The sequence below is a fragment of the Trachurus japonicus genome, chromosome 3 (assembly GCF_045865225.1).
Source record: "Trachurus japonicus isolate A0001 chromosome 3, Traja_1.0".
Classification (NCBI taxonomy): domain Eukaryota; kingdom Metazoa; phylum Chordata; class Actinopteri; order Carangiformes; family Carangidae; genus Trachurus; species Trachurus japonicus.
This window is the reverse complement of record NC_140909.1, coordinates 18,495,226-18,515,627: the sequence shown is the minus strand read 5'-3', so window position 1 is coordinate 18,515,627 and position 20,402 is coordinate 18,495,226. Positions and strand designations below refer to the sequence as shown.

The window sequence follows — 20,402 nt, the reverse complement described above, 5'->3', positions numbered from 1 at the left end:
ATATGACCTTACAATTCAATTATTATTTTGAATTCTACAGTATAACTGCAAGATTACTGACTGAGCACTGTTTCTGTGTACCAAATGATTAGTTTCTGATTACGTAGCTCAGCAGACAGACAAATACAGATATACCTATGTCTTATTGATGCTTTTCCAGCAGCAAAAACAGAAAAATGTGTAACTGACTGTTTTTTTTTTTCATGCTATAATAGTGTTTTATACAGTGTAAAGCCACAGTCGGTATGAATGCACAGCTCTCCTACGTATTTGTGCCATTCTCCACCGTGACAGTCTACTTCTCAACTAAACGCATCACAACGATTTTTGCAGGCTATCACACCCCCTGTGGTGTTTACACCTTCATCTGCGTGAAACTACTCAGACTCCAGCATTCAGTGCTGTTGAAGGCAAGTGAACTCCTCAATCCCTTTCCCTAATATCGCTCTCAGAACTGTTGCATTGTGAAAACAAAAACAGTTTCTGTGGAGCTTCTTTTTTTTTTTTTTTTACCAACAAACAACTGACAGGCATTCAGGAGGAGAGGATGATGAAAGGAAACACTCAACATTCACAACCTCTGGAGCCATTTGATGACAGGCAGCAGCCGTCACACACGCACCTCGAGCTTCGATTCACACAGAAGACCTTTGTCTTTGTGGCTCCGACAGAGGTGGAGGCAACTAAAGAAAGTTCAGTTAACATTTTAACATGGTGATGAGTGAAACCAAATACATTACTTAACATTTTTTTGTGTTTTATTTAGCCATTTCTAAATTATTTTTAGATTTGGTAGTTGAATGTCTTTATCTCATCTTACTCAATCAGATCCACAATTTCAAACAAGCAGTGAAGTTGCTATTTTAAGTTTCTGTTCCAACTCCCCATGTGGTTTGTGCATGATCTCTCTCCCTCCACAGCAGCTCTGTTCTCCTCCAGAGAAGCTACACCAAGGGTTAAAGCACCTGGGATGAAATGCATCAAAGAAGCTTTTGTGGTTGTAGAAAAAAAAAGGAGAGCAGAAAAAGAAGGGGAAGAATAAAAAGCATGACTTGAAAGCAATGAATGGTCCACAAGGGTATAAAAATGGCCTTGTGTCCATCAGAAGCTCATTTCATATTCTGCTCAGTCACACCAGGCACAAAACAATCTTCAGGTAACAGGCCTCATGTTAATAACACGTGAAGTGCTTCTTTTCAGAAAGACAAAAGCAGACGGAGGACATTATACCAACCCAATCCTTCCCAGCTCCTCTGGCACGTCATAGGATTTTATCTGGGGAGAAATAGCGTTGGTATTGTTCTGCTCGTCTGTAAAGGCTTGATTAGAAGAGCTTTTACACCGTTTCAAAAGATCTGGCGTTGATTATTTCGATTGGCTTAACATATTGCCTGTAATGACATGGCACGGAACCTTGCTCATTACCTGAATCCCTGGTCACTGTGGGAGTAATTGGGAAGATGTGTGCCAGCTTCAAAGGCTCCAGGCTTCATTCATTCATTAGGAAGCAACTTTGTTTATGCAACTTCCCCCTTCCTGCTCAGAGTCGACTTTTCAACAGATATGTATCCACCATTGCATCATCACTGTGGAAACAAACAGGTTTTCAAAACCTCACTGACCGTGGGCTGAAGTGCTGCGTAGGCACACAGCGACGAGGGACAATATTGATCACGAAAATACAGTAGGACTCCAGAGGAAACGGCTTATGTTCCATTATTTCTGCTGCTTCTGACATCTTCAAAGTCAAGGATGGAGTGCCACCAATGGCTGCCCCCATTATGAAACATACAAAACAAAAACTCTTTAAGATTCATCTCGCCTTCTTTCTGCTGCATTTTCAAAAGGTGTTGAAAATGTGCACTTTGAACATCTCTGTTCACATCATTTCAAAGGAGTGAATATACTCTTCTTTTATACTTTAGCTCTTCGAAGTACGTATATTCAGAGGTAACTGTAATTTCAATTCTCTGTTGAAAGAGGATTTAGTGTGGGCGGCTAGTCAATACTACTTTGAAGTGTGCTCACAGCCGACAATAATAAGGACATAAACATCCGCTCTTCTATACCATGTGTGTGACGCCATTTCACACTCCACTGAGTGTCTCCATGACAACTTCACGTGGCGATACGCAGCAGAAAATTGTTTAGAATATCCTGAAAGCAGCTGTTTTGGAGGCTTGAGATATTAATCTAAACAGTAAAGACAGTACAACAATGTATGTGTACTGCAACATCTAATCAGGGAGGTGCAAACAAAATCACATGTCTAGATCTGAACTCAAGGCAAAAACTATTCCCCATCATCCCTGCTTAAAAAAATCTGGGCAAGCAAAACAGTCTCCTAAATTAGCTGAATAGACAATAGCATTTCTTTTATTTTGTTGAAGCTATGACACCGTTTCCTTCAGCATAGTGGAAATGCTTTATTTTTAAAATACCCTTGGAGGCAGTTGGAGGTGGAAATTGCCCGCAGGTGTGCATGCATATAAAATGGTAATGGGGACAGACGGACACAAAGCGCTGTTTGGGTGCTGTGCTCATGAAAGGGCAATCCACTGATTGAGCTGTCACACTCACAGATGCAGTAATAAAACTAAGCAGGGCAATTACTGTAGATGGAGAACGGTAGGTAGCAGAGGGGGGCACGCAATATGTCCTCCCCTAAAATACCCTGATGGGAGACAACGAGACAAAGCTAATGTAAGCGTCTGTAATAAGGCTGTGGGTGTGGGGGGGGTATGGGAGGGGGGCTCGGCTAATGGTAGCAATGCTCCGACATGCAGCACCAACATCTCAGAGATTGTTAATAAACCTATCAATTTATCTGTGCAACTTTTTTTAATGATACTGGCTGTCTGAGCAAATTGTCATTATTGAAAAATGATATCACTAAAACTACAATTAAAGTGACCATTCATGAGATGCCATTCAACAGAGAGACGATCAAGGGGATTATTTTAAATTTAGAGTTGGAAGAAAATGCAAATAAACAAGGAGCCTGTGCTGCTGGATGACCTGCGAGTAAGAAACGTCTCGATAGAAATAAATTACAGCATTGCCATCTAGTGTACAAACAGCAGAACTACATAGGCTGTGGGGCTATGTAAATGCAGTAGATTATTTTAGACCATTGCAATATACCAACCCTGCCAATTACATATCATAAATGATTTGTAAAGGTTAGCATGATTCATTTATTACAAATCTTGTCACATCCATAAGGAAAAGAAGTCCCAACCTTTTGTGGAGCTCAGTTTGAATGGTGGTGCAAATACTAAAAGGTAAATAGGGTAATAATAGAAAAAATGTCCACGCTGTATGTCTAAATCCATAAATTGTTTCTGAGCAGCAGTGTTATTCGCACTCTCCAGCTCTTTCCTCTGATAAAAGCTTCTGTCCGTGGGGTATGAGCTCAGAGTCCTGGGCCTCCAGCAAATATGAGCTCGAGGGCAGCCTGGATGTCACCATCTGTGGCCTGCAGCGCCCTCAGCATCAGCTCCTCGTCCTGGATCCCCATGTCCCGGAGCTGCTGCATCTGGGACTGCCAGCGGCCCTGGCAAAACAAAAACACATACAAAGAATAATCTGTTGTCCTAAAACCACCCAGTCTGAACACTTTTCATTTCACCGATACCACAAAAAAACGCAAAACATCAAGCAAATCTTCTACAGTAACAGGCCAGGTATGAATTTATGGGACCGAAATGTTTTTTGGAGAGCAGACACTTCCTCTTTGTAACCATAGAAACATGATGGCAGACCTGAGAATAACAACAATTCAATGTAGAGAGTCATTTTATCTGAGGGTATTGACAGTATGCAAATCAACAACTCTTGATCCTAAGTCTTCTTAGATCTATTTTCTACGAGGCATTGACACGACTACAGGTTTGAAGTCGTGTCAATGCCTCCTGACTCCAGTTAGCTTGTTTTGTTTTTGTCAGTTTTTATTCATGCCATTAAATGAGTTCTTGGCATATTTTATTTTCTGCCTACCCTGTGAACACCTTTGAAATGTTTTCATTATTTCCTACAATAAGTGAATATGGGGAGGGGTCAGCCGGTTCATCGTCTCACCTGTAGAGCGGACATGTTGGTGGCTTGCAGAGCTTGCTGCAGAGCCTGGCTGAAGAGATCGTTACTGACTGGAGTCCCTGCTGGCATGGGAGCTACACTGGAGGGGTCCGACTAAATCAAAGCCAGAATGACAGTAAACAAAAAAAAAAAGAGAGATAAATGAATTCATCTGCAGAAAGGTAGCTAGGTTTTGTTGCAGAGATTGCATTTCTGAAACATTATCAGTTCAGTGGTTTAAATAAAAATGATGGCTTTGTATATCTTTTTCAAAATGTAAATAAATCTCACCTGACTTGCTGTTGTGGGAGTAACTGCACTGCTGTCAGGAGTGCTAGCGAGGGCCAGTGCTGTAGCCAGCTCACTCTGTGTTATAGGTCGGGGGCCTGTTGCTCCACTGTGGCTCAGAGACACTGGTCGTATTCCTGCTGAGCCCCCTGCTCTGTTGGAGGGTCCTGCTGGGCTCCCCTGTAACATACATTTAGACGCACAGGAAAACATTAAGCTCCTCAGCGTTATCAGTTTTCCTGAACATACCTGATGTTGAGCATCAACCAGGGTGACTCACAGATTGGAAATCTTCCTCGTCGTCAGACATGCCCTCAAACATGAAGCCGCCTGTCAGAGAAAAACAATTAATTGTAGATTTTAAATGAAACAAACACATGACAAATGCATCAAAAACAAATATAAAGGAAATGTATGAACAATGATGTGTGTAGTTAAATAATCTTGTGTTTAAATTGCTCTATTGTAACACTGTTGTCTGCCTCAGTTCAGTTGTTTTAATGTTAGAGCTTGTCAACAGCAGCTCCTTATTACTATTACAGTGACTAACTCACCAGGCATATCACTGTAGGAACTGGCAGAGACGTTGCGAGAGGAGCTGGCACTGGACTGAGCGGGCATACTGCCTGCCACAGAGTGCAGCACCAGAATGATGGCGTTGACGAGGGCTGGGTGTGTGCTGATTAATCTGGAAAACAGACAGCAAAAGCAGAGATGTGAATTCAAATGACCTTCCCACTTGTCTGCCTGTGTTCACTAATCATGTGTCCACAATAAGCTCCAACGAGCCACACTTACACATCCAGCATGTTGGGGTCTGTGAACTGCACGAATAGATCTTTGTCTTGGAGCACACCTGAACAGATCGAATGGAAATGTTACTATTTACATATTTGCATAATACAATGACATGCTAAAATGAATGTTCACAGACTTGGGGCTTACCTAGGGCGACTGGGTCTGACCTGAGCCCTGGTGTGGCCACAATGATCTGATCCAGGGACTCTTTATTTGTCAGCATTTTATAAACCTATATATGTGTGAATAACAAACAGTAAGTGCCATTTGTAAATGTAGCAGCATCAAAAGCAGAAGAAAGCAAGTAATAGTGCCATTCATATACTCTGTGTAAGAATTATATGTTGGAAAACTGTGGAGAATAACCTGCAGTCTTATGTAAATGAGTGGTTATTTATCCATAGACAGTAGTCCTGCATTGTGCATGGAGGTGGAGCTGGGAGCAAATAGAGCCACTTCACCACATCATAATACAGCTCTCACTCAATATTTCAACCATAAACAGCAGCATAACCTCTGGTGTATTTGCACTGTTGAGGATGTTAAGATTTAAATACTATTGCTCAATCATCCGCTGCAGATACTGTAGTCTGCTGTTGGTTTTGTGGTTGGAATAATATTTGAATGCTGTGTTGGGATGCAAATTGTTTGTCAGCTGACCCCATCTGCTGCTGTTATCTCCATCAGCAGGATCAGTTATCTGTGCCAACAACCGTGAAGCTGTATCAATACAAGTGTGCACCAAAATATGCCCATTTCTGTCTGTACTGTCCCTTTGTCACTCAAGCCAACGTGCTGGCATCTAAAACTGTGTCTGTTGGTTTACAGTATGCTATAGGAAACTTCTGGCCTGTAGGAGCTAAACTTGCTCTCCCTTGAGGATAATCTTTGACTAGCTCCAAACTGCCCAGCGTCCTAAACTAAAGTACAACTAGGTGATTTTTAACCTAAACCAAAGAGCTGGGAACACAGGTGCAGTTACACCTAAAGGTCAGTGTAGAGGAATCCAATTACTCGAGCCAAATAACGCTCAAGTCAAGGGCACCTGTGTCCAAAAACTAGTAAAAACACAAACACCCAAACGCATTCCTGCATTCCCCAGTGAAGGACGGCCCAATTAATTTTTTACTCTGTGTAAGGCATTAAAAAGTTCCCAAACACAGTTTAATGCCTGTGCCAAATAACTTGGTCAAGGTTTGGATTGAGGACAGGATGAACTCCTCATCCCTACCAAGACTTTGTCTTCAGTAACAGTTTGTATCCAAATTGATCAAAGAAGTTAAAAAATAATTATAAAGACTTAATTAGGATGTGCTTGTGGTATGTTGCCAAGAAGATATAGATAATTCTGAATATGAGGTGATACATCTAGACAATCCTTAAAGGTCCAGTGTGTAATATTTTTCAAGGTCTATTGGCAAAATCTGAATACTACCAATGAATATATTTTGTATAAGTGTATAATCGCCATAAAATAAAATCTGTTTGGTTTTCATAGCCTTATAATTCTTCTCTTATATATACAAGGGACTTGCTTGAGAGTGTCGCCATCTTGTGATTGTACGGAATGGAAAATCCAGCCAACCAGAGAGCATGTTTCAAGAGTTTCACGTTCATAAATAAACAATAGAATTATTAAATAGATGAATAATAGAAACAGAATGTCACTGTTTTCCCTCATTTTACACACTGGGGCTTAAACCTTGGCCCTATGGTTAAAACACAAGGCTGAGATATAATGTGTATGAGCATCTACAGATTTTGGCATAAGGAGAGAAATCACATGAGCAGAGGATGGAGTACTAAATTGTGATTCTTGACACTGACTAAAATGGATTCAACAGTTTAAGTGAGGTTGATGACACTGTGCTTGAGAGTGTGACTCACTGAGTCTCTGTAGGTGGAGTTGAGAGAGTGAAGAGCAGCATGAAACACCCTGAACTCCCTGGCCGCGGTTGCTCTATTAACAGGTTCTGAAGAAGAAACACAAACAGATGCATGTGGTTCAGACGTTCACATTGTCACAGATCTCAGTGCTTTCATGACAAGCGTGCGTGTGCACACACACAAACACACATACAAACCTGAACTGCTTTCTGGCTCTGGCCAAGTCTTTTTGAGGACGTGTAAGGTGGATCCTGGTTGAATCCCACAGGCATCGAGGGTAAGATCATCTTTAAGTTTCCGCCCACAGTGGACCAACTCTGATACGCAGCATGAACACAAACACAACATTTTAAGTATGAGTAACAAAGGTACATACATAGCCAGCACAGCAACAGGTGTCTCTCATTTTTTTAATTCTCAAATTAAACCAACTGATGAACTGAGCACACAGACACAGACAGGTTTCATTCACAAAGCCACCGCCATAACAAACCTATTAGTTCAGGGTCTGGGATGGAGTCTGGGAGCTGAGCTGCTACAAGTTGTTTTAACGTAGCCACTCTGTATCCTCCAGGTGGGACATCCCCTGGCATCATCTCTGGGAAGTGGAAGATGGATTTGGGCTGATCCAGCAGCTTCAAAGACAGGTGCCAGTCGGAGGAAGCCATTTCTATCATCTGTGTAAACATGAACAGGGACATGAACGATAGCGAAACGAGCGGACCAGAGCTTATCAGCAATCAATGGTGTGTCGGCTTCAAGTAAGATATCATGACTTCACTGTTTTTAGACAATTGACAGAATTAAACATGTTATTACCCTCTTTTTTTATCTTCTCTGGGGGGATATGTTAGCTAACCCCGGGTTAGCTTGGGTTGCGTTTGCTAAAGCTGCACTGAATTAAAAGTTGCGGCTGAATTAAAAGTTAACTGTCAGTACGAGACAATATGACTACTTTAAACAGCGATCTCCTTGATAACATTATAATGAAACGACATACAAAACGCCTTGACAACTGTAAACTCGGTAGCAGAAGTGCACACTCACCGTTTTATTGTTGACAGTCAACGCACTTCCTGGTTCCAGTCACGTGGTCTGTGCTACGTTTACGTCCACTGCCCAAACGGAGGAGACCTTACTATTGTGTCTCTTACTGTCACACACACACATATACACACGCCTCAAGACAAATGGAAAAGTATTAAAACAGTCTGAACCCATTTATAAAAGCTTACATACACTCATTTCGTTTTAAGAATAAATATAATTTATTTCCACTGCTTTATTGAGTATTTTCAGCTTCAGCCATGTTTCTGGGGCAAATTGTGATACCAGGCATACATTTTAAGTCTAGCTGTCTCCTAAGTTTTTTGTTTTGTTTTGTTTTTGTCTTTCTCCTAAGTTATCCACATGCTTCATGTCATTTTTTTTGTCAACAATATACAAATTCGTGCTGTTTTAATACAACATTCATGATGTAGGCTACAGTAAAGTGTTACCTTTAAGGAGCGTTGTGAATTACGTAAAATAACATGAATTCATTTCGTTCATTTTTTGTGTTAGGAGTTGTCACCGTGTAGTACCATGAAAACGAGGTGGGTGCGTGGTGGGTGCCGGGGTGTGTTAACAAACGGTTAACTCGGGGGTCGGGACTGTGGAGACTCTTTCCCCCTCGGGATGACATCACTGCTGGACAAAGCAGTGAAAGGAGTGGTTTCTGTGTGGAGAACCGTCCCAAATCAATGAACCACTGAGAAATACCTCGCACTTTTTTTGCCCGGCGTCTTAAAACAAACTGATATCGAGTCAGCAGCAGTTTTGTTGTTGTTGTTGTTTGTTTTCCTACAGTGTTGCTGTGTTTCACTGAGAGAGGAATGAACTACTGTGGAAAATAACGTCGGCTGTCCTGAGCAGAAAGCAGAGGAGAGTCACCGCCGCTGGATGGTTGGTGTGTGTGTGCGCTTTCTTAAAAGTTTCGCCGTCCTAACATGGTAAGCCCAAGAAGACACTGTGTTTGAAAGCAGATGAGTGTTATTATTGCACGTAGGCTAACGGGAAAGATAACTGTAAAGTTGGGCTATTATCAAAGACGAGCAACAGCTGGGGAGCAAAGGAACCTCATGGAGTCAGGGCAGGATTACTGGTCCACACATAGTTGGCTCTCTCCCCTGGCTCAGTGCCGCAGGCTCTCTGTTGGGCTGTTTCGTAGTTTTAAATCAAGACAGATGCTAGCTAAGCTATACAGTGTACTATTTCACGAATGGAGCGGGTCATATTTATGAATTAAATGGACTGTCTTGCGCCCCCACTTGACAAAACGTGAACACCACACCACTGTGTTTAATCAGTGTAACAGTGTGCAATTTCTCTAACACAAGATTGGGAGTTTAATAAGCAGATGACGCACATATAAAGTCCCCACACAATGATATGACTTAAAATATGCATAGGCTATAAAGCAGGCCATATGTGCATAGTCTACAGTAGGCTTACATGTCTAACTTTAAAGAAAAACATAGGCTACTGTATTCTTCTATCTCTTTCTGCCTTTGTGTTTATGGGAAAACTGTGTCAGAGCAATAGTTTCCAGCTTGAGACCCAGCAAAGTGGTCACCAGACAAATCACATCTCCTAACCCTAGTGTAAAAAAAAAAACAAATTTCTGCTACAGTAGCCTAGTTTATGCATATTTCTTTAACCAAGCATCTAGTCTTTATTTATTTATTCCTTCTGAATTCCTGTTTTTTTTTATTAGGCTATTATTATCTATGACAACTATTCATAAGCCAAGGGGGAAAAACAAAACACTCTTTGACTTAAGTGGTCACAACATGACAAGACCGGGTGATGAGTTTGTGAGTAGAGATTCCTTAGTTTTTTAAAAATTAAAAACTTAAAAAAAAAAATTAGAGGCATTGGGACATGAGCTGCTATGCTTCAGGCTGCTGTGGGGATGTAGGCTGTCCTTATCACATTACAGTGCAGCTGCTGGCAAGGTACAGCTTCCTGAGGGATGTAAGAGGATGTAACTTTACCATTCTGACAACTTGTGTGGGAAATGATCACTGATACAGCAGAGAGATAATGATGTTATCTGGCATTGTATGAGATGCTCAGTTGCAGTATTTCTTTTTGCTGGGGATGTGATTGCGGTTTGTGACGGTAGAGGATTCATATTTCATATCTGTATTATTGCACAGATTGTTAGAGTATGTCAAGTTGCCATAAGATAAAGGTTACACTAAAGTGGCTGTGCATGGTGGCTCAGTATAAGGAGCATGTTGGCACTCTCTCACATTGCATACTGATCCTCTGCACCTTTCTGGTCTTGACATATCTGCCTTACAATTGTTACTGCTTCACCTACTAATTACACAGTGGATGAAAAATATACATCCTAGTGCTGCCTTGTCTGGCCTATTATTGGATTGCTGTATAAGACTAATGCAGGCCCTGCGAGGACTGTATATTAGAGTTTCCATAGTTTTAATGAAAGTTGGCAAGTTATACTACTTTCATGCATCTTCTCAACCATAAAGCTTTCTTGAAGTTTATGGAGCTCTTCTTTCCTCAGTTTGACAAACTAATGTACTGTTTGACTAAGCAATGTGCTAAATGATGTAAAGGCACGTTCCCTTGCATGAAAGAGGGCTCAGTAAATTTTGCCCACTGCTGCCATATGGATTTGAAAGGCTCACTTTCATCCCATGATCCAGTTTTACCCTTTGATGGGACTGGTGCCATCCAGGTTGGAAATGTCCCTATCATTAAGGGCTGAATGGTTCCCAGTGGTTTGAGAAGCTTGGCAATGATGCCAGCCATATGTCAATGAGACATCTGAGCCCAGAAGGTCAGTTAGATTCATTATATTAATTGTGTTTAAGAATGGCCGTGTCATCCAGGAGTAGAGTGAGAGTAAAAAAAAAGAAAGAAAAAAAGACAAACTACTCAAGAGCCACTGCCACCGATTTCTCAGCCGAACAGTACAATGGTACAATGGCCACAGCAACATTGTAAATCTTAATGGTGTGTGATACCTCCAGTACCACTTCTCTTTCCTTTGACCTCAGTAAAAAGCTTAATAATCCTTAGCACAGTGCCAGAATGAAATACACTGATCATTATGCCTCAAAAGCTGACAACCAATCACTGAAAGAAATTCCAGATATTCACACTGTCAAATAGTCTTTCAGTAGCTGTTTTCTTTTTCTTTTTTTCATTTTAATGGTCTTCATTTTAGAGCGCACTATTATTAATTAAATCCGCTCGCTGAAACTTGAACAAAGAGCTGGCAATACTTTTGATTCATCAATGTAATATAGAGATGGATATCCTAGTTTTTTTTTTTATACAGCCTTCTACAGTGAAAGTTTATTGTACTCTCAGGTTCTGACTTGCAAGTGCAGTAAGCCTGTTTTGATCTCTGCCATTGAACTGTATTGTTAAAGTTAAATCATAAAATGAAAGGAAGAAAAAAGCATGTACATCCTGGCACCCTGGTCTGTTAAGGACTTGAGTCATTCAATAAAAAAAATAGAAACCCTTTGATAGCTTCTTGGTGTCTGGACAACACAGACGCACAGTCAGACTGTGGTTTGGTGTGTTGGCAAAGTGCAGCTGCTTTCCTTAGGAAAACCTCTCTATATATTTAAGGACAGGATGGATGTGATCTGTGTCCGCTGTTGTGGACATTGTGTAACTTATATACTTCAATTTTCTTTTTTAATCTCTGTTCGATCCTGTGATGGTAAATATCAAGGAAGATTCAGATGGTTTTGGGTCTTGTGCTTGTCTCTGGCAGGCTAATGCCTTCTGAAAAGTCCAGAGCGCTGTTATGGAAACTTTGTGATGAAGCTGCAATCCTGCCCACATCCTCTCTCTGCTTAAGCCATAAATGGAGCCTCATGGAAAAAAGTTCTGGTTAAGTCACGAGGTGGAGCTACAGCTGACGGCAATATTGAAATGATTCATGGTACCAAAACGCCACAACTGATCTGGCTCCTTTATGCTGAACTTCCTTTATATGGGTGTTTATCTGCTCAGAGTGCCATCACTTTTGTTGAATGGTTGGAGTTAGCCAGTGTTCAGCCCCACCTTGGAAGTTCAAAGCTGTGAAGCATCAGCAGTGGTGGCTGTAAACCCTGGTTAACTCCCTGTGGCTTCAGTGGTAAAAAGTGGAGAACTGAAAATACTTTTCTCTCTGGCTCAGTAGGGAATGAATGGAAAAAAGAGAAGGATTGTCCATCACAGTATCTGTTTTGTTTTAAACTTTTGAACCTTTCACACCATTCATATTGTCAGTGCAGTGTTGTTATCCCCTCCCTCCATCTTCCCTTTAGTTGGAGATTATCGTGTGAGGACTTAAGTTTTTACAGAGGTCTAAATGGAAAGTTATGCTGCCAAAATCAACCAGATTTGACCAGACATACCACAACTGTCTGATCGCTCAGCCACACCAGCCTTTACATAACAGGAGCAGGGTGAAGCAAAAAGGGATGAAAAAAAATGTGTTTTTGAGTCTTGAGAGCTTTAAAAACCCCAGACTGGACTGAAAACATTTCGACACAGTGAGTTTTATTTTATTTTTTTGATGTATTCATTTATCACAAGTACCAGCTTTTTGGAAAACTAATGTGTGTTACACTAGTGTCATCGATATTTAACATCCACCTGGAGGATCTGCGTGCAGCCGCTATGACAGTTCATGTCAACCAGCAGAATGAGTAGCTGTTAACTTCCATTTCCTGATGTGTGGTGTTGATATTTAATGTCAATGTGTTTCCTTTTACTCGTTGTCCTTTGGCAGCACTGGCCTGTGTTGGCATTTGTGTGCAGGATTTCTTTTTTCTTTTTTTTAATATTTAAGTTTGGTGACTCCCAGTGGTGGTATAAAAATGCACTCAGACACACACATCTAATCTGACCCGGGGAAACGGAGGTGACTGAGCTGAAAAGCAACACACAGCCTGCATCAGTTTTTCACCAGAATTGCCCCGATATTTTTTTTTTCAAACCAACAAAAACGTGTGCAGAATAACTTGAAATATAATCACATAAAAATTGTTCACGTAGCGGCTTTTATCGCCTTTTGTCTGAGCTTTTAGCAGGCAGCTGTTTAGTTTTTATAGGAGAAGAGGAATAGACAGTAGTAGAGGCCAAGAGAAGGGCATGGATAACTCACCATGAGGAAACGAGCATGAGCACAAAAGAAACAGATCCCTGCACCTTTTCCTCCATGGGCTAAGAAATTATGTCATGCTAAATTGGTTATTGTTGTGAAACCAAGACACATGGCTGTTAGTAGATTGTTACTCACATCCTCTGATGCTAAAGGATACAACATAATAACATACAATTTAAGTAACACAACAACGATATCTTGCAAACATGGATTTATCTACTATATATATAGTTAGGTTATCCCTCTAGTGAGGTTTTACAGTGGAGTTATTAATGTCTTTAATTAGAAATGCCCCCTTAGAACTGAAAATGCTGAATAGGCTATGCATGAAAATGAAGAACGCTTCCTCCTTTCTTCCTTTCTTTGTTTTCATCTTCCTCATTTTTCTTTGTGGAGTCACACACTCCACCAATGTTTCCCTTTGACAGTGTTTAACAATGTTTCCATGAGTGGGTGTTTTGCTTCTTGAGACTGGTCAGAGTGAGATAATCTATTATATTATATACAGTATGTTGTTTCTTTATCATTTACCTGATCATTTCAAATCACATTGTTGTAAAGCAGCTAAAAAATCAAACTAATTTGTTGTGGTGGTGAGATGTTCTGAAAATCTAAGAGATTTTAAAGAGTGACATTTCTTAAGTAGCTAAGGGTTCTTTTACTGATATGCCCAATTATTTATAATCAGTGACTGTAGAACAATGACTTCAACAGGGAAAAAAACTCCAATATTAAGCAAAATTCAAATTCATAGGGGTTTTTTGCCTCGGTAAATACAGATACAAATAATGTCCTCTTCTAATCTCTCTCAGATAAATATCTCATAAATATTTCATGCATGGCAGAGTGGAAGTAGACAGGGAGTGGATAGTTTTGTCTGTCTTGACTCACTCCTCGAGTGGTGTTATTCCTCTGGAAAGCTGAGAGAATGACTTGGCTGTTTCCTCTCAATTTTGGAAGTCCCCATTTGTCATCACTCTCTCTGAAAGACAAAGCCCCGAGCACCCTAGAGAAAAGACTGAAAAACCCCACCTAGGAATAATTCTAGGTTTTTAAATTGACTATAATTCATGATATATGATGGGAGTCTCATTGTCTCCGACTCCACCCATCTGAGATACCATGCAAGATGAAAGAAAGATATTTCACTCCTCCCTGTTACTGTCACTTCCTAATCACCATTTTATCCACATATCGTTTATTTAGCTGTACTGTTGTTTTCTGTGTTATTACCATCGTCCTCCCCCTCAGATGTCTCTGTTTTTTCCCCCTGCAGCGCTGCGTCTGAAGAAGCTGACCTGCAGTTTGAATCCACGCTGGAAGATCATGCTGTCCCTCCTGCTGTCCGCTTTGCTAGCCGTCCAAACTATGGGTGGGTGTCGCCTCTGCACATGCCCTGCCATTAGATCCAAGTCGCCGCGGTGGGAAGTGCTGCCTGTTAAACAATACGCCCTGCAGGGCCTATTAGTCTTCCCCCTTCAAAGGCTTCACTGGGCAAAACAACAGTTCAAATGAGGCTGCTCCCAAAAATAATGTGCCAGGAGTTATAAACTCTCTCTGTTTAAACTCTCATCCATCTAGACCAGTTGACCAAGACCATACAGATATATACTGCCTGGGGGAGTAAAAAGACATTTTTCACCATTATTCCTTTAACTTTAGTTTTTACAGCATTACAACTCAGTGATATTGAAGTGTTTTTTTTGTTTTTTTTAATCTTTTCCATAATTCGGCTTGTAAAACAGAATAGCTTTGACCTATTTCAGACAGGTGAGGAGTAGGGGTATTGAGCTCAGGGCTAGGGTGCGGCCCTCAGTGAAAAGTGCTAGAGGTGCAATTTTTCTGCTGTGACTCAGGGAGTGTGGTGAGGAAGTCATCCTCTTATATTTATAACACTGGGAAGCAGAGTTGTGGTTGATGTTGCAATTGAGAATTCATAAGTCACGCACTCCAAAGTTTTACTTCAGAAGAAATGGTGCTCTAAGAAAAACTTGTCATCATAAAAAAGAAACAAATAGTCAGGCCAGTTCCAATAACGCCTCACAACGTGGTAAATAAAAGAAGGGAATTGAGCATGTCAAAAGAGACATCCGCAGTAAATATATTTTAATACAAGCCTTTTCCCAGCTGGTTTGGGCCTGACACATAATGTAAATTAAACTCTCATAGAGGGTGATGCTCCTTTATATTAATGTATAGCCTGTAGAGGAAGGAAGAGGGTTTCCTCTGCATCCCAACAGAAAAAATGGTAAAAACATGGGCTCAGCATACTTTGGCAAACCCACAAAGTTCTCAAAGAACTTTTATCATCCAAAACACCATCTATTAAAAAGAGCTATTTTTGCCTTTTCTGCTCTCTGGTTGAGTTGACACGACCTCCTATCGGCCATCAGTGGCACATTTCAATCTTGACTCAGTGGACTTAAGTGTCTTCAGTGGTTCATTAGGGACCTATTCTCTCCCAGCACAAATGGGCCCGCGGCCTGCTCATTACTGGCTATGTGGCATCAACTGCCTAACTCGCTCTTCTCACCGGGAGGGAAGAGGAGGAGGAGGTGTCGGGGACTGATGGAGCTCTTTAACTCACGGGTAATGGGCTATTGTAGCTCACACAGTGATTCAGTTTCTCTCTGCTAACTGGAGCACTAAGTGAATTAGTTGGAGTCTAGTTTGATGCTATAGTCTGCACGTGTAGCACCGTATGATGATATGAAAGCACTGCACGCTCCGCAGAGTTTATTGCTTTTATTTAACGTGATGTAAGTAACTAAAGATTGTTTCAGGTGTGTTTCACAACAACACACAAGTTCAATCTTATTTACCTTTTTATAGGGTAAAGTGGTACATAGCTGATAACTTTGTGCACTAGCGAATGAATGCACTGTGTTTCTATTTTCTTTAATTAGTTGGGTAACTAATTAAAGGTCAGCTTGATTACCTTTTATTTATAAATAGCCATGCTGTGCTTTTATTGGCCACAGGAACAGAAAAGGCTCTTTGATTTGTAGCTGTATGAGCAACCGCCTGTATATTTGTGTGTGGGTTTGTGTGTTAAGAATGTATATCTGTGCTGATATGATCCAAGGTCTCTTAGGTCTCCAGGTCCCTCGTTGGGATTACTGGTTATAATCTTCCTTGTATTCAGCTGTGTCACTGCTCAATAACTCCAGCAAGCGCCTATCTCAGTAGACACGATGAAACTTTGTGGTCTCTGCCAAACGCCTCCTATTGTGAGAACACTATTTGTGGAAGAAAAATACAAGGACAGCACATGACAACACTGTCATCCCGTCGCAGTAACATTGTCTCTGTAGCTCCCAGCTGTAAACTGACTCAGGAGTCAGATGATGGATTTTCAGAGAAACCTCTCTCTGATGTTACACATCCAGCACCGCACAGCTGTTGTGTCACTGTAGCTGTGAAGACGTTTGCCTACAAGGGGATACGGTTTTTGTGCTTAGATGCACTGTTTGAGCAGGCAGGAGTGTGGACGTTTACCACTCTAACCCACTGTGGCTTTGCCCCTCAACCCTACAAGGTGGTTATAATGGCTCAAGTTCATCTCTATCACTCCCATTATAAACTACTGTGGCTATAAATGTCAGTGAAATTCATAAAATATCAATGTATATACAGTAATGACTGAGCCCACAACAGCAGCTGAGTACAGTAACATCCTTGGCTCGCTCCAGCACAGCGTACAGCAGTGTCAGCCAGTGGCAGAGCTAACAGGAGGCTGTCTAACTAATTGCTTGTTGTTGTCAAACTCTCTGTTCAGTTAGCATAGCCATTGGGCTGCCAGAGCTCGCCGTGTGCAGCTCTTAGCACCCAAACAATGAAAGAGAGGAGAATTGTATTCATGCAAATACAAAAATGGAAGGCTGACCCGATTTCACTGTCATTGATGGGAGCTGTAAGGTAATTTAAAATAATTAGCATAATTGGATAGATTGCATCTAGCTTAGCAGTCGGCAGGCACACATTACGGCAGGGCCCTGGAGCGTGAAAATAGCCTGCTCACGCCTGCATCTCTGGTGTACTTTTTAAAGGTCTGCTAACTATGAATGCCCTCTTCCTGTCCTCCTTTTCTCTTCACAGCAATTGATTCTGCAGTGAGGGGACACTTTAGCCTGTGCAGAAATTCAATTTAGGGTTATTACCCCGTATCAGTGATGTTCTTGCTAATTTGATTGCGTCCAGTGAAGTATCCTTTTAAAAACAATCGAGGACAGGCTCAACAAAGATTGGTTTTGCCGCAATGCATACATAATGACCAGTCTCTGTTGGCCTGCCTCTGTCTCACGGTTTCCCCAGCTTTTTCCTTTCTCACAGAGCGCTCATTGAAACAGAGTGCATTACCCAACAGCACCTCATGATTATTTCAACAAGTCCTAAAAAGGCTGCCTTGTGGGATCGCTAAAAAATTGATATGGGTAATATGCCGAGATAGCAGTTCTGGAGGGGAAGTGAGGCCCGGAGCCATGTGTGGGTCTGTTGTGTGTCTAGTGGGCTGTGATGAATGGGTTGAACGGATGCTGATCTGTGCTTGGAAAGCATCACAGCTACGGAGTTGCTGAGGAAGCAGCCCAGCAGCTGACACAGGGAGACACCTACCTCCAGGGTGTTGCCTCGGTGACGTGGCGTTGGGTGATGGCGGGCATGATGTCCCTGTCATCCGCACAACGCTGGTGGCAAACTGACCCCTGCTTAACCTCGTGTTGTCACAATGTTTACTACTTGGAACCAGCACAGGATGCATGTCTGAGAAAGAGATGGACATTTAAATCCACAAAGCAGCAGATGTAGAACATCTGACTTATCGGAAGCATCAGGAACCCTTAATGTTTGTCTTCCTCATCAACTCTTTCTGGCTTCTCTATAGTGATAACCGTATTGTATTGTATTGTGCTGTAGATCTCAGTGTAGCCTGCCATTAGCAGCTCTCAAATCAGATCCGACCCCGTGACCCAGCTGATACCTTTAGGTGCTCCCTTATACATCTTCCCCGCTCTTCGCTTTTCCATCCCCAGCCTCCCGCTCATCAAAAGCTCTCTGTCTTTCAGACTTGTATAAGCCAGAGGCTTGCCCTTATCTGCTCACTCTTCTTCAGCCAGCACTATTATCTGACTGCCGGAGCCCATTAACAGGTTATTGACGGGATATGAGATGGCATACATCTCTGAAGGGAGCAAGACCAGGGGAGTAGAGATATGGAGCAGAGAATAGAAAAAAAAAGGGGAAATGGGGCACTATTGAGTCTCATCGTGATTTATGACATTGCTGAAAATAAGCAAGTCAGAGTCCTTGTCTTGTCTATCTGCCATCACCTGTATCTCTCCCTGAGCGAGGACACTCACACTCCATGATGAGTTCTTGGAACAGAAATGGGAAAGGGAGAGATTATGTTTAGAGCTTAATGTTGAAAGTGACCCCTTTACACAGCAGCAGGCTTTAAGTCCCACTTGATATCATCCATATTGTGTCTTTTCACTGAGGCCATTTGAAAACCTCAGCTCAAGACAAAGACTCTTTTCACTTTGCTGATTTCCAACCAAATCATGCTTACTGTGCACACACTCCTGTCGCACGCTTAATGTTTTCCAGATGCTTTTTTCCCCCCCTCTCTCTCTCTCTCGAATGGGAGTATTACGGACATCTGCATGTGCTCCTGACAGCATGAAATCAAAAGCTAGTTTTCCCTTCAGACTTTAACAGGGATTGGTTATATCATAAGAATAATCGGTATGAAAGGGCTCACATATCCTTTGAGCAGAATCCTTTGATGTTCAGGTGCTGCAAAATTGTCCAGAATGAAAATGTGTTGAACTGCAGTCACACTTTTCACCAGAGGGGGGCAGTGTTGTAAAAGGCGTATTCCTCGCCCTTCTGCTGTCTCCTTGCTCAACGGAAACCTACTGTCATCGCTGTCTGTTGGTATTGCACCTGTTTACTTTGCTGTGTCAATATTGCCTCTGCAATTTGTCCTCCAGTGCTGGTGCTTGATTTTCTTTATGTATGAAATCATATCAATGTTGCTGTCCACGTCCTCTGTTTGCAGCAGGGCTTCAGACGTACCCTTTAAGCATGTATACTTATGCTGTTTAATGAACGCCTCTACTTGGTAGTGTCAGCAGCTGCACTCTAGTTTCTGAACGTCGCCATTATCTCCTTCATGAAGAAAGACTCTGAAGTCCTATGCGCTAGTTGTGGAACTGAGTCTGGTTGGAGTGAAGTTGTGTTGTTTAATAAAGGGCAAGGCCTTGGTTTTGTATGGTGTGTTAAAATGTGTGTGTGCTAGTGGCCAATGACAGAACATGAACTAAATCCAAGGTCAGCGAATCACAAAAATAATCTGCAGGTAGCTGTAGAAATTAACTAGCACAGTGTGTTTTGCTGGTTTGATGTGTGTATATGTGGGTCAGAGACGAAAGAGGGGCCGCGGACTCTTGTGTACTTGCGCTGTGTGCGTGTGTGTGTGTGAATGTTTGTGTATATGACTGTAGCCGGTCATGCTGATGGGAACCTATCTGCTCCAGAGCAGTTTTGTAACAGCGTCTCCATTGTAGTGTCAGCGTAGCTCGTGTCCAATTCCTCAGACACAGTGTTGCTGTGGAGCTGTCAGCAGTCATACAGGTGTGGAATATCAATGTGTTCTCTGGCCTTTGGGTGTCTGTGTCTGTAAGAAATTGTGTGTGCGTGTTTGTGTTTGTGTTTGTGTGTGTGGCGTGTGGGGCGTAATATTTGGATTTCACTGATAACAATACCACTGAAACTGCTCATTGATACTAAATCTTAGAGGTAGTGGTCCATGTCCATGTCTGCTCATCAGTTGTTAATGCTCATAAATGCTCACAATAGATGTGCAAAAACCATTCATCTTCTCTTGTTAGGTCAATAAACATCAGAAAGTAATGAAATAACCACCATTTTGAAAGTCAGAGGCATTCATACAGAACTTATAGTTTCTGGCATCGGCACCATTTTCTTTTTTCTTTTTCTTTTTTCCTCAGAAAGGATTTTGCACTGACCAACAGTTTGATGCAACTCACCACCACTGTAGCATGCTGTGATGGGTTCGTGTCTATGGATATAAATTAAGGATGATCAAAAAAGTGATTACAGAAAGACATGGCTTTGCTATTTCACACTTTTTTTTGTGTCAAGTTCTCAA

At 41.7% G+C, this 20,402-nt stretch overlaps 2 protein-coding genes across 5 annotated transcripts in view; one reads left to right on the top strand and one right to left on the bottom strand.

Moving 5' to 3' along the window:
- Positions 1-2,401: 2,401 nt before the first annotated feature.
- On the bottom strand, positions 2,402-8,142 carry LOC146989872 (ubiquitin-like protein 7). 3 transcript variants are annotated; one of them, XM_085765047.1, is made up of 11 exons: positions 8,094-8,142; positions 7,544-7,720; positions 7,248-7,367; positions 7,051-7,136; positions 5,311-5,395; positions 5,164-5,221; positions 4,920-5,053; positions 4,646-4,695; positions 4,369-4,545; positions 4,081-4,191; positions 2,402-3,556 (listed from the first exon to the last, which is right to left on the bottom strand). In XM_085765047.1, exons 2-11 carry the CDS (start codon positions 7,716-7,718, stop codon positions 3,416-3,418), a joined length of 1,137 nt encoding a protein of 378 aa, XP_085621173.1. In that variant the 5' UTR covers positions 7,719-7,720; positions 8,094-8,142; the 3' UTR covers positions 2,402-3,415. The 3 variants fall into 3 exon arrangements, with proteins under 3 accessions (XP_085621173.1, XP_085621159.1, XP_085621166.1); XM_085765033.1 differs by having other exon boundaries at positions 7,544-7,727; positions 8,098-8,142; XM_085765040.1 differs by having other exon boundaries at positions 8,098-8,142.
- A 672-nt stretch (positions 8,143-8,814) lies between these two features.
- Positions 8,815-20,402, top strand: part of cd276 (CD276 molecule) — a 63,048-nt gene continuing 51,460 nt past the window's right edge. Inside the window, exons 1-2 of one of the 2 annotated variants that reach the window (XM_085765066.1) lie at positions 8,815-8,994; positions 14,508-14,603. In XM_085765066.1, the coding sequence (XP_085621192.1) occupies positions 14,558-14,603 (46 nt within the window). In that variant the 5' untranslated portion in view covers positions 8,815-8,994; positions 14,508-14,557. Of the gene's footprint in view, positions 9,042-14,507; positions 14,604-20,402 lie in introns of both variants that reach the window. The other variant, XM_085765058.1, reaches the window with a different exon arrangement.

Coding starts and splice junctions, on each gene's coding strand:
- LOC146989872 (XM_085765033.1), bottom strand. CDS start 7,727: ATGATAGAAATGGCTTCCTCCGACTGGCACCTGTCTTTGAAGCTGCTG. Junction 5,396..7,050: donor ACTCCACCTACAGAGACTCA/GTGAGTCACACT, acceptor ACACATATATAG/GTTTATAAAATGCTGACAAA. Junction 4,546..4,645: donor ACGAGGAAGATTTCCAATCT/GTGAGTCACCCT, acceptor TGTATGTTACAG/GGGAGCCCAGCAGGACCCTC.